This window comes from Hyperolius riggenbachi, chromosome 3 (assembly GCF_040937935.1).
Source record: "Hyperolius riggenbachi isolate aHypRig1 chromosome 3, aHypRig1.pri, whole genome shotgun sequence".
NCBI classification, from domain to species: Eukaryota; Metazoa; Chordata; class Amphibia; order Anura; family Hyperoliidae; genus Hyperolius; species Hyperolius riggenbachi.
In genome coordinates this window covers 491,948,590-491,972,559 of record NC_090648.1, presented here as the reverse complement: position 1 = coordinate 491,972,559, position 23,970 = coordinate 491,948,590, and the positions used below count along the sequence as shown (strand labels likewise).

General features: G+C 50.2%; 1 protein-coding gene across 1 annotated transcript in view; it reads left to right on the top strand.

Moving 5' to 3' along the window:
* SMC1B (structural maintenance of chromosomes 1B) overlaps positions 1-23,970 on the top strand; it is a 127,040-nt gene that overhangs the window by 19,314 nt on the left and 83,756 nt on the right. Inside the window, exons 3-7 of the mRNA XM_068278203.1 lie at positions 5,102-5,214; positions 6,308-6,511; positions 9,775-10,013; positions 14,695-14,953; positions 23,291-23,431. Coding sequence (XP_068134304.1) covers positions 5,102-5,214; positions 6,308-6,511; positions 9,775-10,013; positions 14,695-14,953; positions 23,291-23,431 — 956 coding nt within the window. The remainder of the gene's footprint in view (positions 1-5,101; positions 5,215-6,307; positions 6,512-9,774; positions 10,014-14,694; positions 14,954-23,290; positions 23,432-23,970) is intronic.

Below are 23,970 nucleotides of genomic sequence, written 5' to 3'. Positions count from 1 at the left end.
ACTACAGAACTGCCTCTCCCCCCCCCCCCCCACACCCCTGCTTGCACCCCCCCCCCACACACACACACAATAATGCTCGATGGCTGCCCCCGTACACAGTCCCATCCGCAGCCGACCCCCGCTGGCACTCCCGCCCACAGCAGCCCCCCCCCACACACACACACTCCCATCCACAGCCCTTCACCTTTGCAGCCCACCCGAAGGCTGCTCACCCACACACACTCTCATCTGCAGCCCCCCCCCCCGGACGGCACCTCCACCACACTACCATCTGCACCCTCCCCCCCAACTCCTACCGAGAGCCCTCCGCACTACTACTCACAGCCCCCCATCCTCCCGCCCACACACACTCCTGCCAGTATAGTTAGATGAAAGAATGGTCATATTCCATCAATAGTTTGCTTGTAAATGCCATAGTTCTGGTAGAGTTTTTGTAGCTTCAATGTATATATCAACTCTAGTGACTTATGTATTAGTTAGTATGCCCGATCCAATTTACTTTTTCTTTTAGGAGATCATTTTTCATCTTCAGTTTAAAATACCTTTTCAGCACTCTGGCATTGAAAAAAAATCAGGGCAAAAAATTATGTTAAAATTAGTATTTTCTTGCTTGTTGGTGGCATAAAGGGCATTTTATTGATAAGGTGTGAAAATATTATCTAGGAGAAAACTTGGGAGAAAAAGTGATTTGGATCAGGATCAGTGTGTATACTGTGTTCTTACCATCAGATGGGGGGGGGAGAGCAGAGGTGTAATGTAGAAGCACAAGAGTATTCCACAATCTGCATGTGGAGGAAACGGGTGGACATCCTGAGCCTTCCTGTGCCCAAGGCTGTGTCTTCTCTGGTATTGCATAGTAACGGTCTGTGGGATTTGTAGATGAAAAGCAACACAACTTCTGGAGGTTTTTTTTTTTTTTTTTTTTTGTCACTTATTTTTAAAACAAAACTAAATTCAAATTTGAATCCAGGCAAATTCTATAAGCATTAAAAACAATGGTGCATGAGCCAGCCTGGGGCCCCGGGAACTCTCACTGCCCGGGGCCCCAGAACCAGCATCTGACACCATATGTGAGCGCAGCCAAGACCTTGGAGCTGCCACATCCAAGGCCTGTCTCCTACTGCTCTAAAACTTACCAAACACACAATTGGAGAACCTCACTCCCAAACAGTTCTCTGCTGCTTTATAAAGCCTGCAGGCTGCTTATAAGCCAATGAGAAGTGCACACATAATACACCTAGCTTGCAGTGATAATCAAGCAAAAGCTGAGCAAGTCAGCCAATTAGTAGGAGAGGGCTTCAGTTGCATATAGACAATGGCTATATGACCAGCAGGGGGCACCAGCGTACAGGATATTCCCTCTCATCTGCCCCCCTCCTAACTAAACTGCATGGGATACTACAATAATTAAAAACAATGGTGCATGAGCCAGCCTGGGGCAAATTCTATAAGCAATCATGCTAATTGCAGCAGTACAAATGATAAATATTACATTTGAAAGTGAACTTTTTGGATCAGAAATAATAAATTTGCTTGCTGCGGTGCATCAATCCATAAAGGCCTACAGAGCATGGCTAGTTTCTTGTGGGAAAGTTGCTTACCACTTACTTCCTTTAAAGAGACTCTGAAGCTAGTCTCAATTCTCTTTTTTAACCTATATTAATGTTAAGCTCCATAAGCACAGCTAAACCGCTGCTATCCCGTGGCAAAACGAGGGGCTTATAACCCCCAAATGCCCTCTCCTGTGTCGGGGGAGCGCTTTCTGATTAAGGCGGTTCTACAGCCATAAGCTCTGCCTCAAGTACGTCAATCCCCGCTGATCGCCGCCTCTCCCCCGCCCCTCTCATCTGCCTTCACTGAGACGGGCGGGGGAGAGGCGGAGATCCGCGCGGCGATTGACGCGCATGGAGGCAGAGCTGCAGCTCATAGCTCTGCCTCCAGGAAGAGCAAAATCCACGACCAAGAAAGTTGTGGATTTTGCTTAATGTGTTAGTAATTAAATGTAGGAGCAGAGAAAAGTAAAGTTCCGGCACTCAGCTGAGGTTGCAACAGGAGGTCAGGCTAGGCTATGCAACGTTATGTACTGTGGAAGTGTGGATCCCTCTGAACTGCGTGCTCCGGCAGAAATGAAGTAGCAGATACGTGTATATGGAGAGAGGAGGCAAAGCCAGCACTGCAGTTAGGGTTCTTTATTTGTAAAAGGAATGGCACTTACAGTTAGGTTGCAGCCAGGTGTCAAGGCAGGTTAAGTGGGCGCCAGGTCTGTGTCCCCCTGCGGACGTCCGTTTCGCGCTAACAGCGCTTGTTCACCGCAACGGGGAAGGTTGGGGGCGGGCTGCATCGGCGTGGGTTACATAACCACGTCACGGCGGCACTTCCGCCTACGTTAGCTAGCCACGCCCCCAGTTGCTATGTCAACCCATGGCGCCCACTCGCCCCGCAGGAAGGACGGGAAGCGTCCATGTAGCCTGGCAAAAGAATACACCCACCGGCACGCCCCGCCACGCAATCCGATGCCCAGCCCCCCAGCAGAGGGATACACAGCGAGGGCTGCTGAGAGTAAACAGCAGCGCGCGTGTGTATATGGAGACACCAACTGTATTAGAGGTCAAGTGTTGAAGATAACCCAATGCAAGGGAGGATGTCGGCAGCGAAGCCCGGGGCAGGCGCGTCCGTGGGTGCAGCCCAGGGTGCCAGATCAGTTGAGCATAAAAGCAAATACCAAAAGGTATATGTATTAAAGACATACGGAGGGAGGAGAGAGGGAGGCGGAAAACAGGTAGCAATAGGTAAATTGAGCGGAGGCAGCCAAACCCAGTAAGAATTAAAGATGTATTATCGTGCAGATCCAAATTTGTCGTGTATTGCTTACTATGTCCATGTAACAGATATTACATTGGACAAACTACCCGAGAAATGCAAACAAGGATCAAAGAACACCTCCGCTCACTTAAATCAAAGGATAAACGCACCAGACTAATAATACACATGGCTCAGTGCCATGGGAGAAACCCCAACTGCCTGAGATTTTTTGCCCTAGAAAATGTATCCTTTGCACACCGAGGAGGAGATAGGGAACAAACTTTACTACAACACGAAGCCCGGTGGATAATGCGAACCAATGCACTTGGTCCCCTTGGACTGAACGATAAAAACGAACTAGCCTGCTTCTTAGAAAAGTGAACTCAAGATAATATTCTAACATGATGAATCCCTCTTAAATCTCCTGGCTTTGCCACACCTGTGGAACCCCACTCCTTGGTGCAGATCCTGACCTCTCTCCCCTCTTCCCCCTTTGAAACTTCCATCTAATCCGCATGCCCGTTCGGCGATGTGCGTTGGCCGGCGCCGCACATGCATGAACAACCTCACTATGCTGCACGTTCTTCCTTCCTCTCTGGGTTTGGCTGCCTCCGCCTCCGATGCAACTCGCCCCCAACCTTCCCCGTTGCGGTGAACAAGCGCTGTTAGCGCGAAACGGACGTCCGCAGGGGGACACAGACCTGGCGCCCACTTAACCTGCCTTGACACCTGGCTGCAACCTAACTGTAAGTGCCATTCCTTTTACAAATAAAGAACCCTAACTGCAGTGCTGGCTTTGCCTCCTCTCTCCATATTAGTAATTAAATGGATGAGTTGGCAACACTGGTTTGTTTAGAGTACATAAGGTTACAAATGACAGAGTCTGTAATGACAATCCCTGTCTGAATGAGGACGGAGGGTCGCGGGGTTAAATACGTATTTGTCCTGATGACTTTAGGGCACAGGTGACATTCTGCCCCCTCCTCAGCAGTTTGGTGGGGGCCATATTGCCGAAGTTCTTCGGAAGCCTCCACCTGCGTGGCCGCAGCCCCAGCTTGGCAGCCACCGTTCAGGCAGCTGCTGTAGGGGGGCAGTGGCCATGTAGGTGGGCACAGCCAGAGCCTTGGCGATGAATTTGGCAAAAAATTACCATGGCCCATTATTTGAGGGGGTGGGGCGATCACCTTCCTGGAGTGAAGACGTCAGGACAGGTAAATATGTAGCCCCACAACCCTGTCATGGCAGGCTCTGTCACTTTCGCTTTAGGTAATCTCAGGTACAAAATGAGATACCTAAAGAGAGGGAAGCCTCAGGATCCTATTGAAGCTTCCTTCCCTGCTCAGATGTCCCGTGTCACTGAGCGCGGCCCCCAGAAGATTATCAACAAGGCATTGTTGTTAATTTTATTGTGGTCGCACAACTCTTCTTCCTGCAGTGTGGCCGCACAATAGCCGACTGAGCCCAACATTGCGTGGCCACGCTTCAGGAGGAGGAGCTGCGCGATCCGGGCATGGAGGGGGCGCACGTTCATCAACGGGGGACAACAGAGTATCAAGGGAAGCCTCAATAGGGATCTGATTTTGATCCCGATTTTCGTCTCGGGATCACATTAAAGTGTACCTTAGATGGGACCACAGAAATAAAATATACATTCCTGGAGCCTCCTCCGGCCTGATCACTCCCACGCTGCCCTCTTCTGACTGCCTGTTCATCAGCAGCTGCCCCCAGAAAATCCTCCAGTTGGCGCAGGCGCAGTCTGGCCAAGCGTGCTCCCATGTCTCACTCCCATCTGCACCTGCACAGTAGTACTGCACAGGCACACAATGCTCCCAGCTATGTGAACATGGCGGTAGTGCGCGCGCAGCCGGGCCGCACATGAGCAGTTGGCCACAGACCGGAGGACTTTCCAGGGCCAATTGCGGGTGAACGGGGAGTCAGTAGCGGGCGGCGTGGGAGCAATCAGGCCGGAGGGGGCTCAGTGTTGCCGACTCATCCCTTTAATTACTGACACATCTAACTTATACAGGTTCTGGGGCTACTTGCACATAATCAGTGCCTTAACTGCATCTACCTAGTGACAAAAGGGGTGAGTTGGCAACGCTGAGGGGGCTGGAAGAGGCCCCAGGTATGTATTTTATTTTTGTGGCCCCTTTAAGCACTTTTGGTGAAAACAGATATTGTGTCCAGCACGTTGCCTCTGTGCACGCTTGATATACAGTTATTAGCCTGTTTGTTTTTGTCTTTCTTTGTCCAACTCTGGGTCTGGTTTGCCTTTAAATGTAACTATACATATTGCTAGGAGGCTCTTCTGAATATCGTCTGAATAACACACCGGTGGGACGTGCAGCTTACATTGCAGAGCTGGAAAAAATCGGTATTATTGTAAAGGCCAGAAATTGCCTCATTTTCCAGGTAAGCCGTTCCATTCCGCCTGATGTAAAGTGTTTTGTAATATGTGAAGTATGGTCCGGTGTTGACTCGTGGAGCAGAGATGCAGGCATCAAACCAACAAGCTTTGATTCGGGTGATACCTTGAATGACTGACAGTACATGGTTCATTACAAACTTTCCAAATGTTAAAGATACCCATACATCTAGCAAAAAATGGACAGGTATATGGATGGAGGACAGAGCACCGAGACATCAGTGGACACGTATTGTGCTCTGGGCACAGGGGGGCGCATTGAGCATTAGGGGGACAGCGTCGGGTCAGGGAGGGAGCGGATGCAGCGTCTCAAGGTCGATTCTGGATCGATTTCAGCATGAAATTGATTGGGAATCGACCTGCAGTGTATGGCAGCTGACAGATCTCTCTCCAATCAGATTCAATTAGAGAAAGATTTTTCTCTTGGTCAAATCTGCCCATCATCGCTAGATATATGGCTACCTTAAAGTGAACCTGAGATGGTTCCCTAGCGCTAATTTATACTTAACCTGCGGCTTCCTCCAGCCCCATAAGTACCGTGGTCACCCTCACCATCCTCACCGGCTCCTCCGTTACGCTGCTATGACTCCCAGTAATTTGTGCAGTCGCTGCCTTCTGCGCATGCACGCCTCAGCCGCGTGCCCCCGGGGACGGGAGAGGGATGGGTGTGTGCTGCCAAGCCACGCATGCGCAGAAGCCCTCGACTGGGCGTGACTTACCGGATTACCAGTAGTGGTAGCGCCAGAACGTAGGGGCTGAAGAGGATGGCGAGGGAAGCAACGATGCTTATGGGGCTGGAGGCAGCCCCAGGTAAGTATAAATTAGCGCTAGTGTACCATCTCTTGTACACTTTAAGTTTCATCTTCAGGCATTATACAGAACTGGATCGGAAACATACTAAAGTTCTGATCCAGTTCTGTATTACGCCTGAAGAAGAAACGTAGCCTTTGGAAAGGATGCAATAAACATTACACAGATAGTCATTAAAGGTATTCCATGAATCACCATCTGTTGGTTTGATGTCTGCATATTTGTAAGATACGCGGTTTTCCCCGTCTTCACCTCCCCATCTATTTCCAGGGAGAGGTGGAATCTATCGCCATCAAGAAGCCGAAGGAAAGAACGCACCTCTTCGAGCAGATCAGTAACTCCTTGGAGCTGGCGCAGGACTACGAGCAGAAGAAGAAGCTGATGTTGCAGGCCGAGGAAGACACTCAGTTCTGCTACAATAAGAAGAGGAACGTGGCGTTGGAGAGAAAGAACGCAAGGCTAGAGAAGGAGGAGGTAGGACGCTACTGAGCCTCCCCGCTGCAGATTGCTGACTAGACCTGGCCAGTGCATCTCATTTGCTATGATCACGTGTCCTGCACCGATCATGTTCGCCAGTACACATTGCCAGTCACATGTCCTGCCGCCGCTCGGTCTCTCAGTACACAGCCCAGAGGCTGGTGGGGGCAGATAGGAGACAATAGACCGAATCTCCCTAGAAACTGAGAATTTTCATTGGTCCACCATTAACCAATGAGAATCCTCCCTGTTGCTGTGGATTCCCAGTGGTCTTTTGCAGCCCAGTGGAGATCCCCATGCTTCTGCCAGGCACTGGGCTGTGTACGGGGAATGATCGGCGGCGGGACACGACACCTGAGTATTACGCCACGGTGGCAATCGAAATGGACATGGCGATTAGCCTAGTGAGAATGGACACAGTCCGTTCACATTTTCTTTCATTGCATATATTTTTCCGTCCGGTCCAGGAAAATGTGACTGTGTTCCGCTTAGCGTTACACTTGCATGGTGCAGCAAGCGAATTTGTTTAGGTTTTTTTAACAAGTGGTGGCGGATCCTATTGTTAACATTAAAGAGGACCTCCAGAGTAAATCCTAAACTCCGGCAGCCTGCAAGTAAAACAAAGTTATGTTTACCCGAGAAGCCTTGTCCCACGATGCCGTCCTGAAGTCCCTGCATCTCCCGACTTCTGGCGCCTGGCCCCGCCTCCTCTCTGCAGAGAAAAACGCCAAGCTATTTACTGTAGTAAATAGCTTGGCGGTTTTCTCCGGTGAGAGAGAGGAGGCGGAGCCAGAAGTCAGAAGATGCAGGGACTTCAGGACGGCATTGCGGGACAAGGCTTCTCGGGTAAATATAACTTTGTTTTACTTGCAGGCTGACGGATTTTAGGATTTACTCTGGAGGTCCTCTTTAGAATCCTGCATCAAGCGAAGCTTAAAAAAATGTCCCGAACAGGTATGTTTCTTTAAGTGTGAAACAGCCCTGAGTCTTATTAATTAATTTGAGCTGTGACAAAAATGTGTGAAGACCTCGGCCCTGGAGGACTGGAGTTCCACATCCCGGGCTACATGCAGAGCACTCTGTGGGGATTTGGGGTAACCCGTTGTAGCCGTCAGACTTCCAGTTCCTGCACAGCCGCTGCCTGCTGTCGTATCCATCATTACTGTGGTAATGTGACATCCTGTAATGACAAGACTGCGTGGCAGCCGATGCTAAGGGATGACTTGCAGGCCTGAGGGCCAGAAGGAGGAACTGTGTCTATACCAAACACCCCTAGTGTGCTCTGAACGCATAGCTTACATGTAGCAGGACCACTGCGGGGAGGGGACACCAACATGGTGGCAGAGTCCTTATTAGTGCCTGTATTTTAGGAGAGGCACAGTAAAAGCTTCCTTAGTTTATGGGCACGTCCCTCATTTTGTACGTGTTTTAGGTATAAATGGGGGCATCCGGTATCCAGCACCAGCGGTTATCGCCTGATACTGGATACATGTGCTTCTGTTTTACTTGAGCAACTGGCTGAAAAAACAAACATCCCTCCCTCCCCCCCAATAAAAATACTTACCGAGCCTCCAGCGACGTCTAGCAGCCTTTCTGGCTTCCTCCATGCACACAAGCCGGAGTGTCACCTGACCTGCATCGGGTCACGTGACTTGATGGAAGCCATTCATGAACGTCGGAAGCTGCTAGGAGCCCACTAGCCGCTGCTGGATACAAGTTCAAGGATCGGTCAGCACACCAGGCTTCTCACGAGCGAGAATGTCTGCACTGTTCTGAAGAAGGGGATCCTGAGTGGCCCAGAAACAATTATTAAAGAGAGTCTGAAGCCTCCTAAATTACCTTTTTTTTTTTTTTTTTTTTAGCCAGTCTTCTTAAAGTGAACCAGAGACGAAGCACCATCATGTATTTTACCATATATATCAGCGGGAACATTAGAGAAAACACTTACCCTGCTCTCTGTTACTTTTTTCACTGCTCAGCCTGCTTCTAATCAGCCCTGATAAATTCCCTGACTGAACATTCAGCCTGGCTTTGCTCAGGAATCATTATAGCTGAGTCTGTCTTTTCTGATGTCGTTTCAAGCCCAAGCCTGCCCCCTTGTGGCTCTGCTGTAATGAATCAGCTATAATGATTCCTGAGCAAAGCCAGACTGAATGCTCAGTCAATGATTTTATCAGGGCTGATTAGAAGCAAGCTGTGCAGTGCAGAATGAAACAGAGAGCAGGGTAGGTGTTTTCTCTAATGTTCCCACTGATATATATGGTAAAATACATGATGGTGCTTCGTCTCTGGTTCACTTTAAAAGAGTTATCAGGCTGTTTTTGTCAATCACCGCCACGTGGACCAGAACGGACTGCACAAATGCAGATCTACGGTCCACGTGGCGGTGATTGACAGAGCCGCTCGCGCAGGCGCAGTACAGGCCGACCCGGAGGTCGGCCTGCCATCATCGCCGGGGACCGGGAGGGAGCTGCAGCGAGGGACATGCTGGGAGCTTGGGGCTGGAGGAAGCCCCGGGCAAGTAGCACTTATTTTACTTAAAACAGCCTGATAACTCCTTTAAGCATTAATGGCTTAGCTGAAACGCTGCTATCCCACGACAAAACGAGGCTTTAATCACCCCAAAATCCCCGGGTCAAATTGCGGGGCTCCTTCCTGTTGGAGGCAGAGCTTTGAGCTGTAGCTCTGCCTCCTTTCGCGTCAATCTCCCACGGATCCCTGCCTCCTCCTGTCCCTCTCAGTGAAACAAGACTGAGAGGGGTGGGAAGAGGCGGAGATCCGCGGGAGATTGACCAGGATAAAGGCAGTGCTGCAGCTCAAAGCTCTGCCTCCCAGGCAGCAAATTCCATGACTTTGAAAGCCATGGATTTATGCCCCGGTATTTGGGGGTGATTAAAGCCTCGTTTTGCTAAAAACGACATACTCACTCATGAGAAGCCTGGTGTGCTGACCAATCCTTGGACTTGTATGCTTTAATCAGGGTGTTGTTATGCACCCAACCAATCCAGCAAGGAGTGCCACTCCAAACCTACCCTCTTTATAGGTGCTGCTGGAAGGCTGCTAGGCATTGCTGGAGGCTTGGTAAGTATTTTCCAAGCCTGCAAATCAGCCCAAAACGGTAAGTCCCCGTTATCCTTCAGGCATGCTGGCTAGTTGAGACTTCTGGTTGCCTAAGCTCCGGGTGATGGGGACTTTGATGTAGAAGTGAAGAGTTTTGTATTGCAGAGGATATGGTAATGTTTCTTTGTGCGTCACTCCAGGCCGATCGCTACAAGAAACTGCACCAGGAGCTCCTGAAGAGCAAAGTGCAGCTCCAGCTCTTCCAGCTCTTCTACAATGAAAGGAAAATGCAGGCTTTAATGGCGGAGCTAGAGAAGAAACAACTGGAAGCCAACAGGCAGAAGGCGCAGCTCACGTCTGCCGAATCCGAGCTGAAGACCGCCAAACAGAGTCACGGGAGGCTGACCAGAGACATGCAGAAGATCGATAACGAAGTCAAGTAAGCTTCTACTACATAGGTCATTTGCAGTGATAGGTCAGTGACATACTAATTATTCAGAGTTATGTAAATTTATGCAGCTTCAACATGGACTGGCCAAATGCAGCAGTGGAGTGTTTCCCACCCAAAACTCCTTCCCAGTTGTCATTTTGGATATATCAGGCGATAATGTCACTCAATGGCTTCAATTCAGTAAGCCAGTGTTTCTCAAACCTGTCCTCGTGACTTCCCAACGGTGCATGTTTTGCAGGCAGCCTCCCCTATGCACAGATGAGGTAATTAGTGTCTCAGCTGGTGGATTCCATGTAGCTGAGACACTAATTACCCCACCTGTGTATAGTTAAGGCTGCCTTCAAAACATGCACCATTGGGGAGTCACAAGGACAGGTTTGAGAAACACTGCACTAATGCGGATCCGAGATGGAAAACTAACTATAACAAGTAACTTGTCTATATATCTTATCTAAAGTATCGATAGTTTACACAGCAAATCTAGCTACAAACAGCTTCAATAGTTTATGATTATTTAGTCCTGTGATACAATGACAGCGGGCATGTTCTGTTTGTCACATGCTGAGGGCTGGAGATTCTATCATCTTGCCTGTGTGTACTGTGACAAATTCAGTCCCCTCTCCTCCTCCCCTCTGCCTCTGAAATCTCTGGCTAGTAACCTCCTCCTGCCCAGACTGAGCTCCCATAAGCCCTTGCTACAGTGCCAAGGCACTCTAAAAAGCTGTGGGCGAGGCTTATTTAGTTTATAGGGAATTAGAGTATTAAAACAAAACAAAAAAAGTATTTGGCTTGAGGAATGCCCTATAAATTATATGAAAGGAACACATTTATGCAGTGAGTAAACGTTCACCTCGGATCCACTGCATGCATGTGCATAAGCGCATCCGGTAAAGCAGAAATGCCAGTTCACTACGTTTGTTACCGCATGGAAAACTGAAATTACCGACTAGTGAGGTGAATACCTCATAAATGTCAATTCACAAAGATTAGAGCATGCGGTAAGGCCCGGTTCACATTAGCGTTCGCTATCCGGATTTTCCGGATCTGATCCGGACCGCATACTGTACAAACGGAACGTACATTCCGCATAGCAATGTAAAGGCTATGCGGACGTTCACACGTGTCCGTTCCGTACAGTACGGAGCCGGATCGGATCCGGACTCTTTTCCAACATGCGCTATTTTTTGGGTCCGGCTCTCCGGCCCACGCACCCGGACCGGAGCCGACCTGAGCCTGGCAGCACCATCCGGAACACAGAAACCAATGGGGAACGGAAGGCACAGAACACACTGCCTACAAAAACCTGACGTTCTACCCCAATTCCTATGCGTATCCAAGCGGCCATTTCGGATGGGGACACATGGGCCAAGCATGTCTGGAGTGGAGCAGCAGTGACAGACGTGCTGGAGCTGTTTGGCAGAATGTCGGAGGTAGAGGTGAGGCCTAAACAGCGGATGACCTGATTCTACAGGTGCACCTTCTGCTGACCCCCAACATTTTTTTTTTAAATTTCGCTATTTTTTGCCCACGGATCCAAATGGCAGCCTGATGCATGCCTGATGCAAACAGTCCGGATCGGAACCGTACGGTTCTGATCAGGATCAGGTCAGGATCCGATCAGGATCCGGTCCGTTTACTTGCCAAAACGCAAGTGTGAACAGGGCCTAACACAAGTGAGATGTTCAGTATCTCCAGCCTCGAGCTGTCAGTAATTAATAAACAGCCATTCAGAAGGTTATAGAAGGGCGGAAACAGAGCAGAGAAAATGGGAAAACTAATTACACTAGTCAGGAAAATAAGAAAGTTACTGTAATAATAAAAGCTTATTATTATTAGGTAGTAATTAATAGTTAATGATGGTTTTGAGTTGATACAAATTTTATGTTAATTTTATGTAGCTTGGACTTGCACTTTACCGTATTTTCTGGCATATAAGACGCTCTCTGGACTATAAGACGCACTAAGGTTTAGAGGGCAAAAACCAGGGAAAAAAAATATGGTACTTATCCGTTAGCCGGGCGCATCCGGCAGGTGGCGCTGTTGTAGCGAATTTCGATGCGCTGTTGTATCTAATTCCATTCATAGTTACTGAACGTAGTACTGTGTGAATGGAAGCGCCGCAGGTGGCGCTAATTTCATTGTTGATACGTAACGATACAGTGTGTTAATGTCAACGAATATACATTGTATTTGAAGTGGCCGGAATTAAAATGAAGGCGGCGGCAATGTAACACATGAAGCCGCCGCCTTCGTCTGTTCTTCTTCTTCTCCCCCTTTGCCCTCTCGCTTGTATACAATGCTGCCAGCCTGCGGGGACATGCGTGTCCCCCCAGAGTCGTTCGTCGCGGCAGGGAAGCCTGCTTGTTTCCTTGCGACGAACGACTGTGGGGGGACACGCGTGTCCCCCCCCCCCCCCAGCTGGCAGTGTTGTATAGAAGCGAGAGGGCAAAGGGGGAGAAGAAGAAGAACAGACGAAGGCGGCGGCTTCATGTGTTACATTGCCGCCGCCTTCATTTTAATTCCGGCCACTTCAAATACAATGTATATTCGTTGCCATTAACACACTGTATCGTTACGTTGCGTGTCAACAATGTAATTAGCGCCACCTGCGGCCACCTGTTACCATAGTAACTATGAATGGAATTAGATACAACTGCGCATCGAAATTCGCTACAACAGCGCCACCTGCCGGATGCGCTCGGCTAACGGATAAGTACCAAAAATATATACTAAACCTGGAGCGCCCATGGTGCAGGAGCATCCTAATAATTGTAGATGTTCTACCCCAATTATTGTGTCCCCTTCTATCTCCCAGTTTCTTCCTTTAGGCCTCTTGCACACTGCACGCGATTCCGATTCAGATTCCGATTTGCAGTGTGCAAGGAGCAAACTGTAAATCAGAATCTGAATCGGATGTAAAAACTGATTAAAAAGCGGAATCTGAATCGGAATCGCGTGCAGTGTGCAAGAGGCCTAACTCCCACTGTGTCAGCAATTCAAGTTCGGCTGGCACACCAGTATCAATAATCGAGCAGTTTTATTGTATGCACGACATGACAATTGTTTCGTGGCCACGGAGGGTCCCCTTCATCAGATAAAGTGCAGACATACACTTGATTATTGATACTGGTGTGCCAGCCGAACTCGAATTGCTGATACTGGACTGATGTTTGCTTCTGCATCAAGGCTGAGCACCCAAACACCCACGGCAAGGTGTGCCTATCCATAACCAGTTATTACTCCCACTTTGTGTCTCCTGTGTTCTCCTTTGCTCCCACCATGTGTCCCCTTTTGTCCTCCTTTGCTCCCCATGTGTGTCCCTTTCTGTCCCCCTGTGTCCTCCTTTCCTCCCCCCATGTGTCCCCCTGTGTCCTCCTTTGCTTCCCCTTTGTGCCTCCCTGTGTCCTCCTTTGCTCCCACTGTGTGTCCCCTGCGTTCTCCTTTGCTCCCCCCATGTGTCTCCCTGTGTCCTCCTTTGCTCCCACTGTGTGTCCCCGCATTCTCCTTTGCTCCCCCGATGTGTCCCCCCTGCGTTCTCCTTTTCTCCCCCCATGTGTCCTCCTTTGTTCTCCCTGTGTGCCTCCCTGTGTCCTCCTTTGCTCCCACTGTGTCCCCCCTGCGTTCTCCTTTGCTCGGGGGGTGTGTCCCCTTCTGTCCCCATGTCTTCCTTTGCTCCCCCTGCATGTCCCTTTCTGTCCTCCTTTGCTCCCCCTGTGTTTTTCTTACTGTCCCCCTGTTATTCTCCTCTGCTCCCCCCTATATCTCCTTCGCTCCCTGTGAATAAAAGTAGGTGGTGGCAGCATGGCTCCCCTCATCCAGCGGCGATCAAAAGACCTCTCCTGGCACCCCTAGTGCCAGCTTCTGCTGATCACATCATGAACAGAAGCCGGCACTAGGGGAACAGTGAAGGAGAGGAGAGGTCTCTTATCGCTGCTGGATGAGGTGATCCATGCTGCCGCTACTTACATTTATGCACATGGAGCAAAGGAGTCATGGGGAGGGGGGGGGGGGGGTCAGGGGATGACACAGGGCAACAGTATTGGGGGAGAAAAAGTGTGTAATATGCTAAAAAATACTATACTTGTCAAAATTACAGGCCTGTATCACATCTTTCCTTCATTTTCCCTGCACTGCAATACTCCAGCAAACACTGAACGAAATACTGCAAGAGGTAAACATCTTAGTGAATTGTCACACGGTTTTTTGGTAAATTACCAAACTATTACTGCATGTGTAAAAATCTTAGTGAATTTTGAACAAAAAAGTATTTTTTGAACAAAAAAAAAAACAATGCTGTATATTACAGACCTTTTATTTTGTTACCAAACATGTCTTTGTGAATTGAGGCCAGCATGGCCAACACACAGCAGCTGATTTTATAAAAGCCAGTATGAGGGAAGCTGGAGGGAAAGGGGAGCTGTTGTCGGGAGCAACCAGTCAGGCTTTAGCTGCTAAACACAGGGAGGACTGTGACTGGCTGTAGATTTTGTGCTGCTGGATAAACTAGCTCCACAGAGGCGGGCGTGGCATGGAGATCTGTGATTCTGCTGGAGGTCTGTCCCTTTCCGCAGTGGTGTACAAGGAAGCCCTGATTGCAGACTTGCTGCTTTGTCTGTAAGGAAATCGATGGTGAGTTTGCGAAATCTCTTCTTTTCATTTTGTCTTCCAGAGTTCAGGAAGCATCACTGAATCAACTGAGGCTTCAGTACATAAAGACAAAGGAGAACTCTGCTCACCACCTGAAGAAGGCTGACATGACTAGGTCCTCCCTGACGAGCAGCGAGAGGCAGTGTCAGAAGCTGCAGCAGGAAGTGGAGGAGCTGCAGAAGGAGATTGATGAAGTGCGGAGAGCCCGCAGAGCGTTTGAGAGAATCACTGAAGAGAAACGTTTAGAGAGACAGACTGATGTAGAGCTGGAGCAAAGTCAGGTAATGGAAACTCATTGTATCTAGTGATCCAATCTGTGCCCTTCTCTTTTTCTTTAGAGGTTACTGAGTTCTTAGCGCTCTTCGGGATCTGACCAGCCAATGTGAGAAGTGGGCGGGTGATGCGGTCAATGTGTGAAGGAACATGTGTGTAACTTACTTTATCAGACTTTGGCTATCCAGAAAGGGAAGTGGCAGAGCCTGGCCGGCCAAGTCCTGAAGACGCCTATCCTGAAGCGGTGAGCTGGGCCAGCTGAGACAGGAAGCAGAGGAGGGGCAGAGCGGAAAACCGGAAGGGAATGGCCATGTGTGACAGTTTGCCTTCCCTCTGCTCCTCTTTCTCCCCCCCCTCCCCCCACACCTGGCTTACTTCTGTCTCGCTCCCCTCTCCGCTTCCTGAGCCCCTGCTGGAAGAGAAAGTCAGGTGCACTTCCTCTGCTCCATGTTGCTTGTAACACAGACCGAAGCAGCTTCCTGACTTGGCCGGCCACCCGCAGCTTGTCAGGTCGTGTTGTGGCTGGTCTGAGAGTCCGAAAGGAGTGCTTTCTTCTTGTATTGTCCACTATGCGTATTGACCGGCCAGATCCCGAAGTGGCCATAAGAAATACAGAAAGAGCTGTACAACCACCAAAAAGCGAACACATTCCATTCATATCACGGCAGCACAGTGTTTGGGGATTTCCTTGTTCTGCAGAAGTAAATGTGCTGAATTCTGGATACTGCCACAGAACCAAGGCTGAACCACTAAGCACTAGAACTAGCAATATGCCTGTTTAGCACTGCTTACTGGTTGCTGCTGTTTGATTGGCTATGTGCAGTCAGCTGTTTCCCCTCTTGTCTCATTAGCTGGACCGGTACATTGATGCTGTTTGATTGGCTGTGTGCAGTTAGCTGTTCCCACCTTGTCTCATTAGCTGGACCGGTACATTGCTGCTGTTGCATTGGCTGTGTGCAGTCAGCTGTCTCCCCCTTGTCTCATTAGCTGGGCCGGTACATTGATGCTGTTTGATTGGCTGTGTGCAGTCAGCTGTCCCCCCTTGTCTCATTAGCTGGACCGGTACATTGCTGCTGTTTGGCTGTGTGCAGTCAGCTGCCCCCCCTTGTATCATTAGCTGGACCGGTACATTGCTGCTGTCTGATTGGCTGCGCGCAGTCAGTTGTCTCATTAGCTGGACCGGTACATTGCTGCTGTTTGATTGGCTGTGAGCAGTCAGCTGTTCCCACCTTGTCTCATTAGCTGGACTGGTACATTGCTGCTGTTTGATTGGCTGTGTGCAGTCAGCTGTCTCCCCCTTGTCTCATTAGCTGGACCGGTACACTGCTGTTGTTTGGCTGTGTGCAGTCAGCTGTCTCCCCCTTGTCTCATTAGCTATACTGGTACATTGCTGTTGTTTGGCTGTGTGCAGTCAGCTGTCTCCCCCTTGTCTCATTACCTGGACCGGTACATTGCTGCTGTTTGATTGGCTGTGTGCAGTCAGCTGTTTCCCCCTTGTCTCATTAGCTGGACCGGTACATTGCTGATGTTTGGCTGTGTGCAGTCAGCTGTTTCCCCCTTGTCTCATTAGCTATACTGGTACATTGCTGTTGTTTGGCTGTGTGCAGTTAGCTGTTCCCACCTTGTCTCATTAGCTGGACCAGTACACTGCTGCTGTTTGACTGGCTGTGTGCAGTCATCTGTTCCCCCCCTTGTTTCATTAGCTGGACCGGTACACTGCTGCTGTTTGACTGGCTGTGTGCAGTCAGCTGTTCCCCCCTTGTTTCATTAGCTGGACCGGTACATTGCTGCTGTTTGATTGGCTGTGTGCAGTCAGCTCTCCCCCCCCCCCCCCCCTTGTCTCATTAGCTGGACCGTACATTGCTGCTGTTTGATTGGCTGTGTGCAGTCAGCTCTTCCCACCTTGACTCATTAGCTGGACCGATACATTGCTGCTGATTGGCTGTGTGCAGTCAGCTGTTTCCCCCTTGTCTCATTAGCTGGACCGATACATTGCTGCTGTTTGGCTGTGTGCAGTCAGCTGTTTCCCCCTTGTCTCATTAGCTATACTGGTACATTGCTGTTGTTTGGCTGTGTGCAGTTAGCTGTTCCCACCTTGTCTCATTAGCTGGACCGGTACATTGCTGCTGTTTGATTGGCTGTGTGCAGTCAGCTTTTTCCCCCTTGTCTCATTAGCTGGACTGGTACACTGCTGCTGTTTGACTGGCTGTGTGCAGTCAGCTGTTTCCCCCCCCCCCCCCCTTGTCTCATTAGCTGGACCGGTACATTGCTGCTGTTTGATTGGCTGTGTGCAGTCAGCTCTTCCCACCTTGACTCATTAGCTGGACCGATACATTGCTGCTGTTTGGCTGTGTGCAGTCAGCTGTTTCCCCCTTGTCTCATTAGCTGGACCGGTACATTGCTGCTGTCTGATTGGCTGTGTGCAGTCAGCTGCCCCCCCTTGTCCCATTAGCTGGACCGGTACATTGCTGCTGTCTGATTGGCTGCGCGCAGTCAGTTGTCTCATTAGCTGGACTGGTACATTGCTGTTGTTTGATTGGCTGTGAGCAGTCAGCTTTTCTCCCCTTGTTTCATTAGCTGGACCGGTACATTGCTGCTGTTTGATTGGCTGTGTGCAGTCAGCTGTCTCCCCCTTGTCTCATTAGCTGGACCGGTACACTGCTGTTGTTTGGCTGTGTGCAGTCAGCTGTCTCCCCCTTGTCTCATTACCTGGACCGGTACATTGCTGCTGTTTGATTGGCTGTGTGCAGTCAGCTGTTTCCCCCTTGTCTCATTAGCTGGACCGGTACATTGCTGCTGTTTGGCTGTGTGCAGTCAGCTTTTTCCCCCTCGTCTCATTAGCTATACTGGTACATTGCTGTTGTTTGGCTGTGTGCAGTCAGCTGTTTCCCCCTTGTCTCATTAGCTATACTGGTACATTGCTGTTGTTTGGCGGTGTGCAGTCAGCTGTTTCCCCCTTGTCTCATTAGCTATACTGGTACATTGCTGTTGTTTGGCTGTGTGCAGTTAGCTGTTCCCATCTTGTCTCATTAGCTGGACTGGTACATTGCTGTTGTTTGGCTGTGTGCAGTTAGCTGTTCCCACCTTGTCTCATTAGCTGGACCGGTACATTGCTGCTGTTTGATTGGCTGTGTGCAGTCAGCTTTTTCCCCCTTGTCTCATTAGCTGGACCGGTACACTGCTGCTGTTTGACTGGCTGTGTGCAGTCAGCTGTTCCCCCCCCCCCCCCCCCCTTGTCTCATTAGCTGGACCGGTACATTGCTGCTGTTTGATTGGCTGTGTGCAGTCAGCTGTTTCCCCCTTGTCTCATTAGCTGAACCGGTACATTGCTGCTGTTTGATTGGCTGTGTGCAGTCAGCTGTCTCCCTCTTGTCTCGTTAGCTGGAACGGTACACTGCTGTTGTTTGGCTGTGTGCAGTCAGCTGTCTCCCCCTTGTCTCATTAGCTGGACCAGTACATTGCTGCTGTTTGATTGGCTGTGTGCAGTCAGCTGTTTCCCCCTTGTCTCATTAGCTGGACCGGTACATTGCTGCTGTCTGATTGGCTGTGTGCAGTCAGCTGCCCCCCCTTGTCCCATTAGCTGGACCGGTACATTGCTGCTGTCTGATTGGCTGCGCGCAGTCAGTTGTCTCATTAGCTGGACTGGTACATTGCTGTTGTTTGATTGGCTGTGAGCAGTCAGCTTTTCTCCCCTTGTTTCATTAGCTGGACCGGTACATTGCTGCTGTTTGATTGGCTGTGTGCAGTCAGCTGTCTCCCCCTTGTCTCATTAGCTGGACCGGTACACTGCTGTTGTTTGGCTGTGTGCAGTCAGCTGTCTCCCCCTTGTCTCATTACCTGGACCGGTACATTGCTGCTGTTTGATTGGCTGTGTGCAGTCAGCTGTTTCCCCCTTGTCTCATTAGCTGGACCGGTACATTGCTGCTGTTTGGCTGTGTGCAGTCAGCTTTTTCCCCCTCGTCTCATTAGCTATACTGGTACATTGCTGTTGTTTGGCTGTGTGCAGTCAGCTGTTTCCCCCTTGTCTCATTAGCTATACTGGTACATTGCTGTTGTTTGGCGGTGTGCAGTCAGCTGTTTCCCCCTTGTCTCATTAGCTATACTGGTACATTGCTGTTGTTTGGCTGTGTGCAGTTAGCTGTTCCCATCTTGTCTCATTAGCTGGACTGGTACATTGCTGTTGTTTGGCTGTGTGCAGTTAGCTGTTCCCACCTTGTCTCATTAGCTGGACCGGTACATTGCTGCTGTTTGATTGGCTGTGTGCAGTCAGCTTTTTCCCCCTTGTCTCATTAGCTGGACCGGTACACTGCTGCTGTTTGACTGGCTGTGTGCAGTCAGCTGTTCCCCCCCCCCCCCTTGTCTCATTAGCTGGACCGGTACATTGCTGCTGTTTGATTGGCTGTGTGCAGTCAGCTGTTTCCCCCTTGTCTCATTAGCTGAACCGGTACATTGCTGCTGTTTGATTGGCTGTGTGCAGTCAGCTGTCTCCCTCTTGTCTCGTTAGCTGGAACGGTACACTGCTGTTGTTTGGCTGTGTGCAGTCAGCTGTCTCCCCCTTGTCTCATTAGCTGGACCAGTACATTGCTGCTGTTTGATTGGCTGTGTGCAGTCAGCTGTTTCCCCCTTGTCTCATTAGCTGGACCGGTACATTGCTGTTGTTTGGCTGTGTGCAGTCAGCTGTTTCCCCCTTGTCTCATTAGCTATACTGGTACATTGCTGTTGTTTGGCTGTGTGCAGTTAGCTGTTCCCACCTTGTCTCATTAGCTGGACCAGTACACTGCTGCTGTTTGACTGGCTGTGTGCAGTCATCTGTTCCCCCCCCTTGTTTCATTAGCTGGACCGGTACACTGCTGCTGTTTGACTGGCTGTGTGCAGTCAGCTGTTCCCCCCCTTGTTTCATTAGCTGGACCGGTACATTGCTGCTGTTTGATTGGCTGTGTGCAGTCAGCTCTCCCCCCCCCCCCCCCCCTTGTCTCATTAGCTGGACCGGTACATTGCTGCTGTTTGATTGGCTGTGTGCAGTCAGCTCTTCCCACCTTGACTCATTAGCTGGACCGATACATTGCTGCTGATTGGCTGTGTGCAGTCAGCTGTTTCCCCCTTGTCTCATTAGCTGGACCGATACATTGCTGCTGTTTGGCTGTGTGCAGTCAGCTGTTTCCCCCTTGTCTCATTAGCTATACTGGTACATTGCTGTTGTTTGGCTGTGTGCAGTTAGCTGTTCCCACCTTGTCTCATTAGCTGGACCGGTACATTGCTGCTGTTTGATTGGCTGTGTGCAGTCAGCTTTTTCCCCCTTGTCTCATTAGCTGGACTGGTACACTGCTGCTGTTTGACTGGCTGTGTGCAGTCAGCTGTTTCCCCCCCCCCCCCCCTTGTCTCATTAGCTGGACCGGTACATTGCTGCTGTTTGATTGGCTGTGTGCAGTCAGCTCTTCCCACCTTGACTCATTAGCTGGACCGATACATTGCTGCTGTTTGGCTGTGTGCAGTCAGCTGTTTCCCCCTTGTCTCATTAGCTGGACCGGTACATTGCTGCTGTCTGATTGGCTGTGTGCAGTCAGCTGCCCCCCCTTGTCCCATTAGCTGGACCGGTACATTGCTGCTGTCTGATTGGCTGCGCGCAGTCAGTTGTCTCATTAGCTGGACTGGTACATTGCTGTTGTTTGATTGGCTGTGAGCAGTCAGCTTTTCTCCCCTTGTTTCATTAGCTGGACCGGTACATTGCTGCTGTTTGATTGGCTGTGTGCAGTCAGCTGTCTCCCCCTTGTCTCATTAGCTGGACCGGTACACTGCTGTTGTTTGGCTGTGTGCAGTCAGCTGTCTCCCCCTTGTCTCATTACCTGGACCGGTACATTGCTGCTGTTTGATTGGCTGTGTGCAGTCAGCTGTTTCCCCCTTGTCTCATTAGCTGGACCGGTACATTGCTGCTGTTTGGCTGTGTGCAGTCAGCTTTTTCCCCCTCGTCTCATTAGCTATACTGGTACATTGCTGTTGTTTGGCTGTGTGCAGTCAGCTGTTTCCCCCTTGTCTCATTAGCTATACTGGTACATTGCTGTTGTTTGGCGGTGTGCAGTCAGCTGTTTCCCCCTTGTCTCATTAGCTATACTGGTACATTGCTGTTGTTTGGCTGTGTGCAGTTAGCTGTTCCCATCTTGTCTCATTAGCTGGACTGGTACATTGCTGTTGTTTGGCTGTGTGCAGTTAGCTGTTCCCACCTTGTCTCATTAGCTGGACCGGTACATTGCTGCTGTTTGATTGGCTGTGTGCAGTCAGCTTTTTCCCCCTTGTCTCATTAGCTGGACCGGTACACTGCTGCTGTTTGACTGGCTGTGTGCAGTCAGCTGTTCCCCCCCCCCCCCCCCCCTTGTCTCATTAGCTGGACCGGTACATTGCTGCTGTTTGATTGGCTGTGTGCAGTCAGCTGTTTCCCCCTTGTCTCATTAGCTGAACCGGTACATTGCTGCTGTTTGATTGGCTGTGTGCAGTCAGCTGTCTCCCTCTTGTCTCGTTAGCTGGAACGGTACACTGCTGTTGTTTGGCTGTGTGCAGTCAGCTGTCTCCCCCTTGTCTCATTAGCTGGACCAGTACATTGCTGCTGTTTGATTGGCTGTGTGCAGTCAGCTGTTTCCCCCTTGTCTCATTAGCTGGACCGGTACATTGCTGCTGTCTGATTGGCTGTGTGCAGTCAGCTGCCCCCCCTTGTCCCATTAGCTGGACCGGTACATTGCTGCTGTCTGATTGGCTGCGCGCAGTCAGTTGTCTCATTAGCTGGACTGGTACATTGCTGTTGTTTGATTGGCTGTGAGCAGTCAGCTTTTCTCCCCTTGTTTCATTAGCTGGACCGGTACATTGCTGCTGTTTGATTGGCTGTGTGCAGTCAGCTGTCTCCCCCTTGTCTCATTAGCTGGACCGGTACACTGCTGTTGTTTGGCTGTGTGCAGTCAGCTGTCTCCCCCTTGTCTCATTACCTGGACCGGTACATTGCTGCTGTTTGATTGGCTGTGTGCAGTCAGCTGTTTCCCCCTTGTCTCATTAGCTGGACCGGTACATTGCTGCTGTTTGGCTGTGTGCAGTCAGCTTTTTCCCCCTCGTCTCATTAGCTATACTGGTACATTGCTGTTGTTTGGCTGTGTGCAGTCAGCTGTTTCCCCCTTGTCTCATTAGCTATACTGGTACATTGCTGTTGTTTGGCGGTGTGCAGTCAGCTGTTTCCCCCTTGTCTCATTAGCTATACTGGTACATTGCTGTTGTTTGGCTGTGTGCAGTTAGCTGTTCCCATCTTGTCTCATTAGCTGGACTGGTACATTGCTGTTGTTTGGCTGTGTGCAGTTAGCTGTTCCCACCTTGTCTCATTAGCTGGACCGGTACATTGCTGCTGTTTGATTGGCTGTGTGCAGTCAGCTTTTTCCCCCTTGTCTCATTAGCTGGACCGGTACACTGCTGCTGTTTGACTGGCTGTGTGCAGTCAGCTGTTCCCCCCCCCCCCCCTTGTCTCATTAGCTGGACCGGTACATTGCTGCTGTTTGATTGGCTGTGTGCAGTCAGCTGTTTCCCCCTTGTCTCATTAGCTGAACCGGTACATTGCTGCTGTTTGATTGGCTGTGTGCAGTCAGCTGTCTCCCTCTTGTCTCGTTAGCTGGAACGGTACACTGCTGTTGTTTGGCTGTGTGCAGTCAGCTGTCTCCCCCTTGTCTCATTAGCTGGACCAGTACATTGCTGCTGTTTGATTGGCTGTGTGCAGTCAGCTGTTTCCCCCTTGTCTCATTAGCTGGACCGGTACATTGCTGTTGTTTGGCTGTGTGCAGTCAGCTGTTTTCCCCTTGCCTCATTAGCTGGACCGGTACATTGCTGCTGTTTGATTTTCTGTGTGCAGTCAGCTTTTTCCCCCTTGTCTCATTAGCTATACTGGTACATTGCTGTTGTTTGGCTGTGTGCAGTCAGCTGTTTCCCACCTTGTCTCATTAGCTATACTGGTAAATTGCTGTTGTTTGGCTGTGTGCAGTTAGCTGTTCCCACCTTGTCTCATTAGCTGGACCGGTACATTGCTGCTGTTTGATTTGCTGAGTGCAGTCAGCTTCACACCCCCCCTCCCCCCCCCCCCTTGTCTCATTAGCTGGACCGGTACATTGCTGCTGTTTGATTGGCTGTGTGCAGTCAGCTTCACCCCCCTTCCCCCCCCTTGTCTCATTAGCTGGACCGGTACATTGCTGCTGTTTGACTGGCTGTGTGCAGTCAGCTGTTCCCCCCCCCCCCCCCCCCCCTTGTCTCATTAGCTGGACCGGTACACTGCTGCTGTTTTTTTGGCTGTGTGCAGTCAGCTGTTCCCCCTCTTGTCTCATTAGCTGGACCAGTACTGGCAGCTGAAGGAGGAAGCGGGGAAGAAGAGCGCCGTGCTGCAGCAGCAGCTGGAGAAACTGCAGTGGAATCAAAAGGCTACAGAAGAGAAGATGGCTGTGCTGGAGAGGAAGCAGAAAGAAGCCGAGGTAATTACACAAGTTTGTCAGTAGAGGTGGTCAGTGAAATGTTAGTGACTCCTGTTTACCTGGCAAATTTCATCCAAATTGTATGCAGTTTGGGGCAATCGAGAGAACTACTGCTTACCGATTTGGATTGATGCCATTCTAGGCTGCATACGATTTGCATTAGGCTCGGTTCCTGAGTGGATATGCTGTGTTCCATTACTCATCGTTGTGCATCTGTTGCACTATTGCCAACATTCAGGTCTCCACTGCTGTTATGGCGCCCTCTTTGTCGCTGGGCTCCACTGCATGGGACACTCGACCAGTATATAGATCAGAGTCATGGTGGAAGCAGGCTCCTATTGGATTCCAAAAAATGGAAATCCTGCTTAGCGACAGGGAGGCTTATCGTTGTTTTGCGGTCCAGTGGGAGCGTACTTCTGCCCGGTTTCCAATTTATATTCCGGGCGGGTGTCCCGCACAGTCGAGAGGAGCAATGAGGCCAGCAGCAGTGCAGAAGTGAAGACACAGCAGACAGGTGAGTAGAGCCGGAATGTACGCGG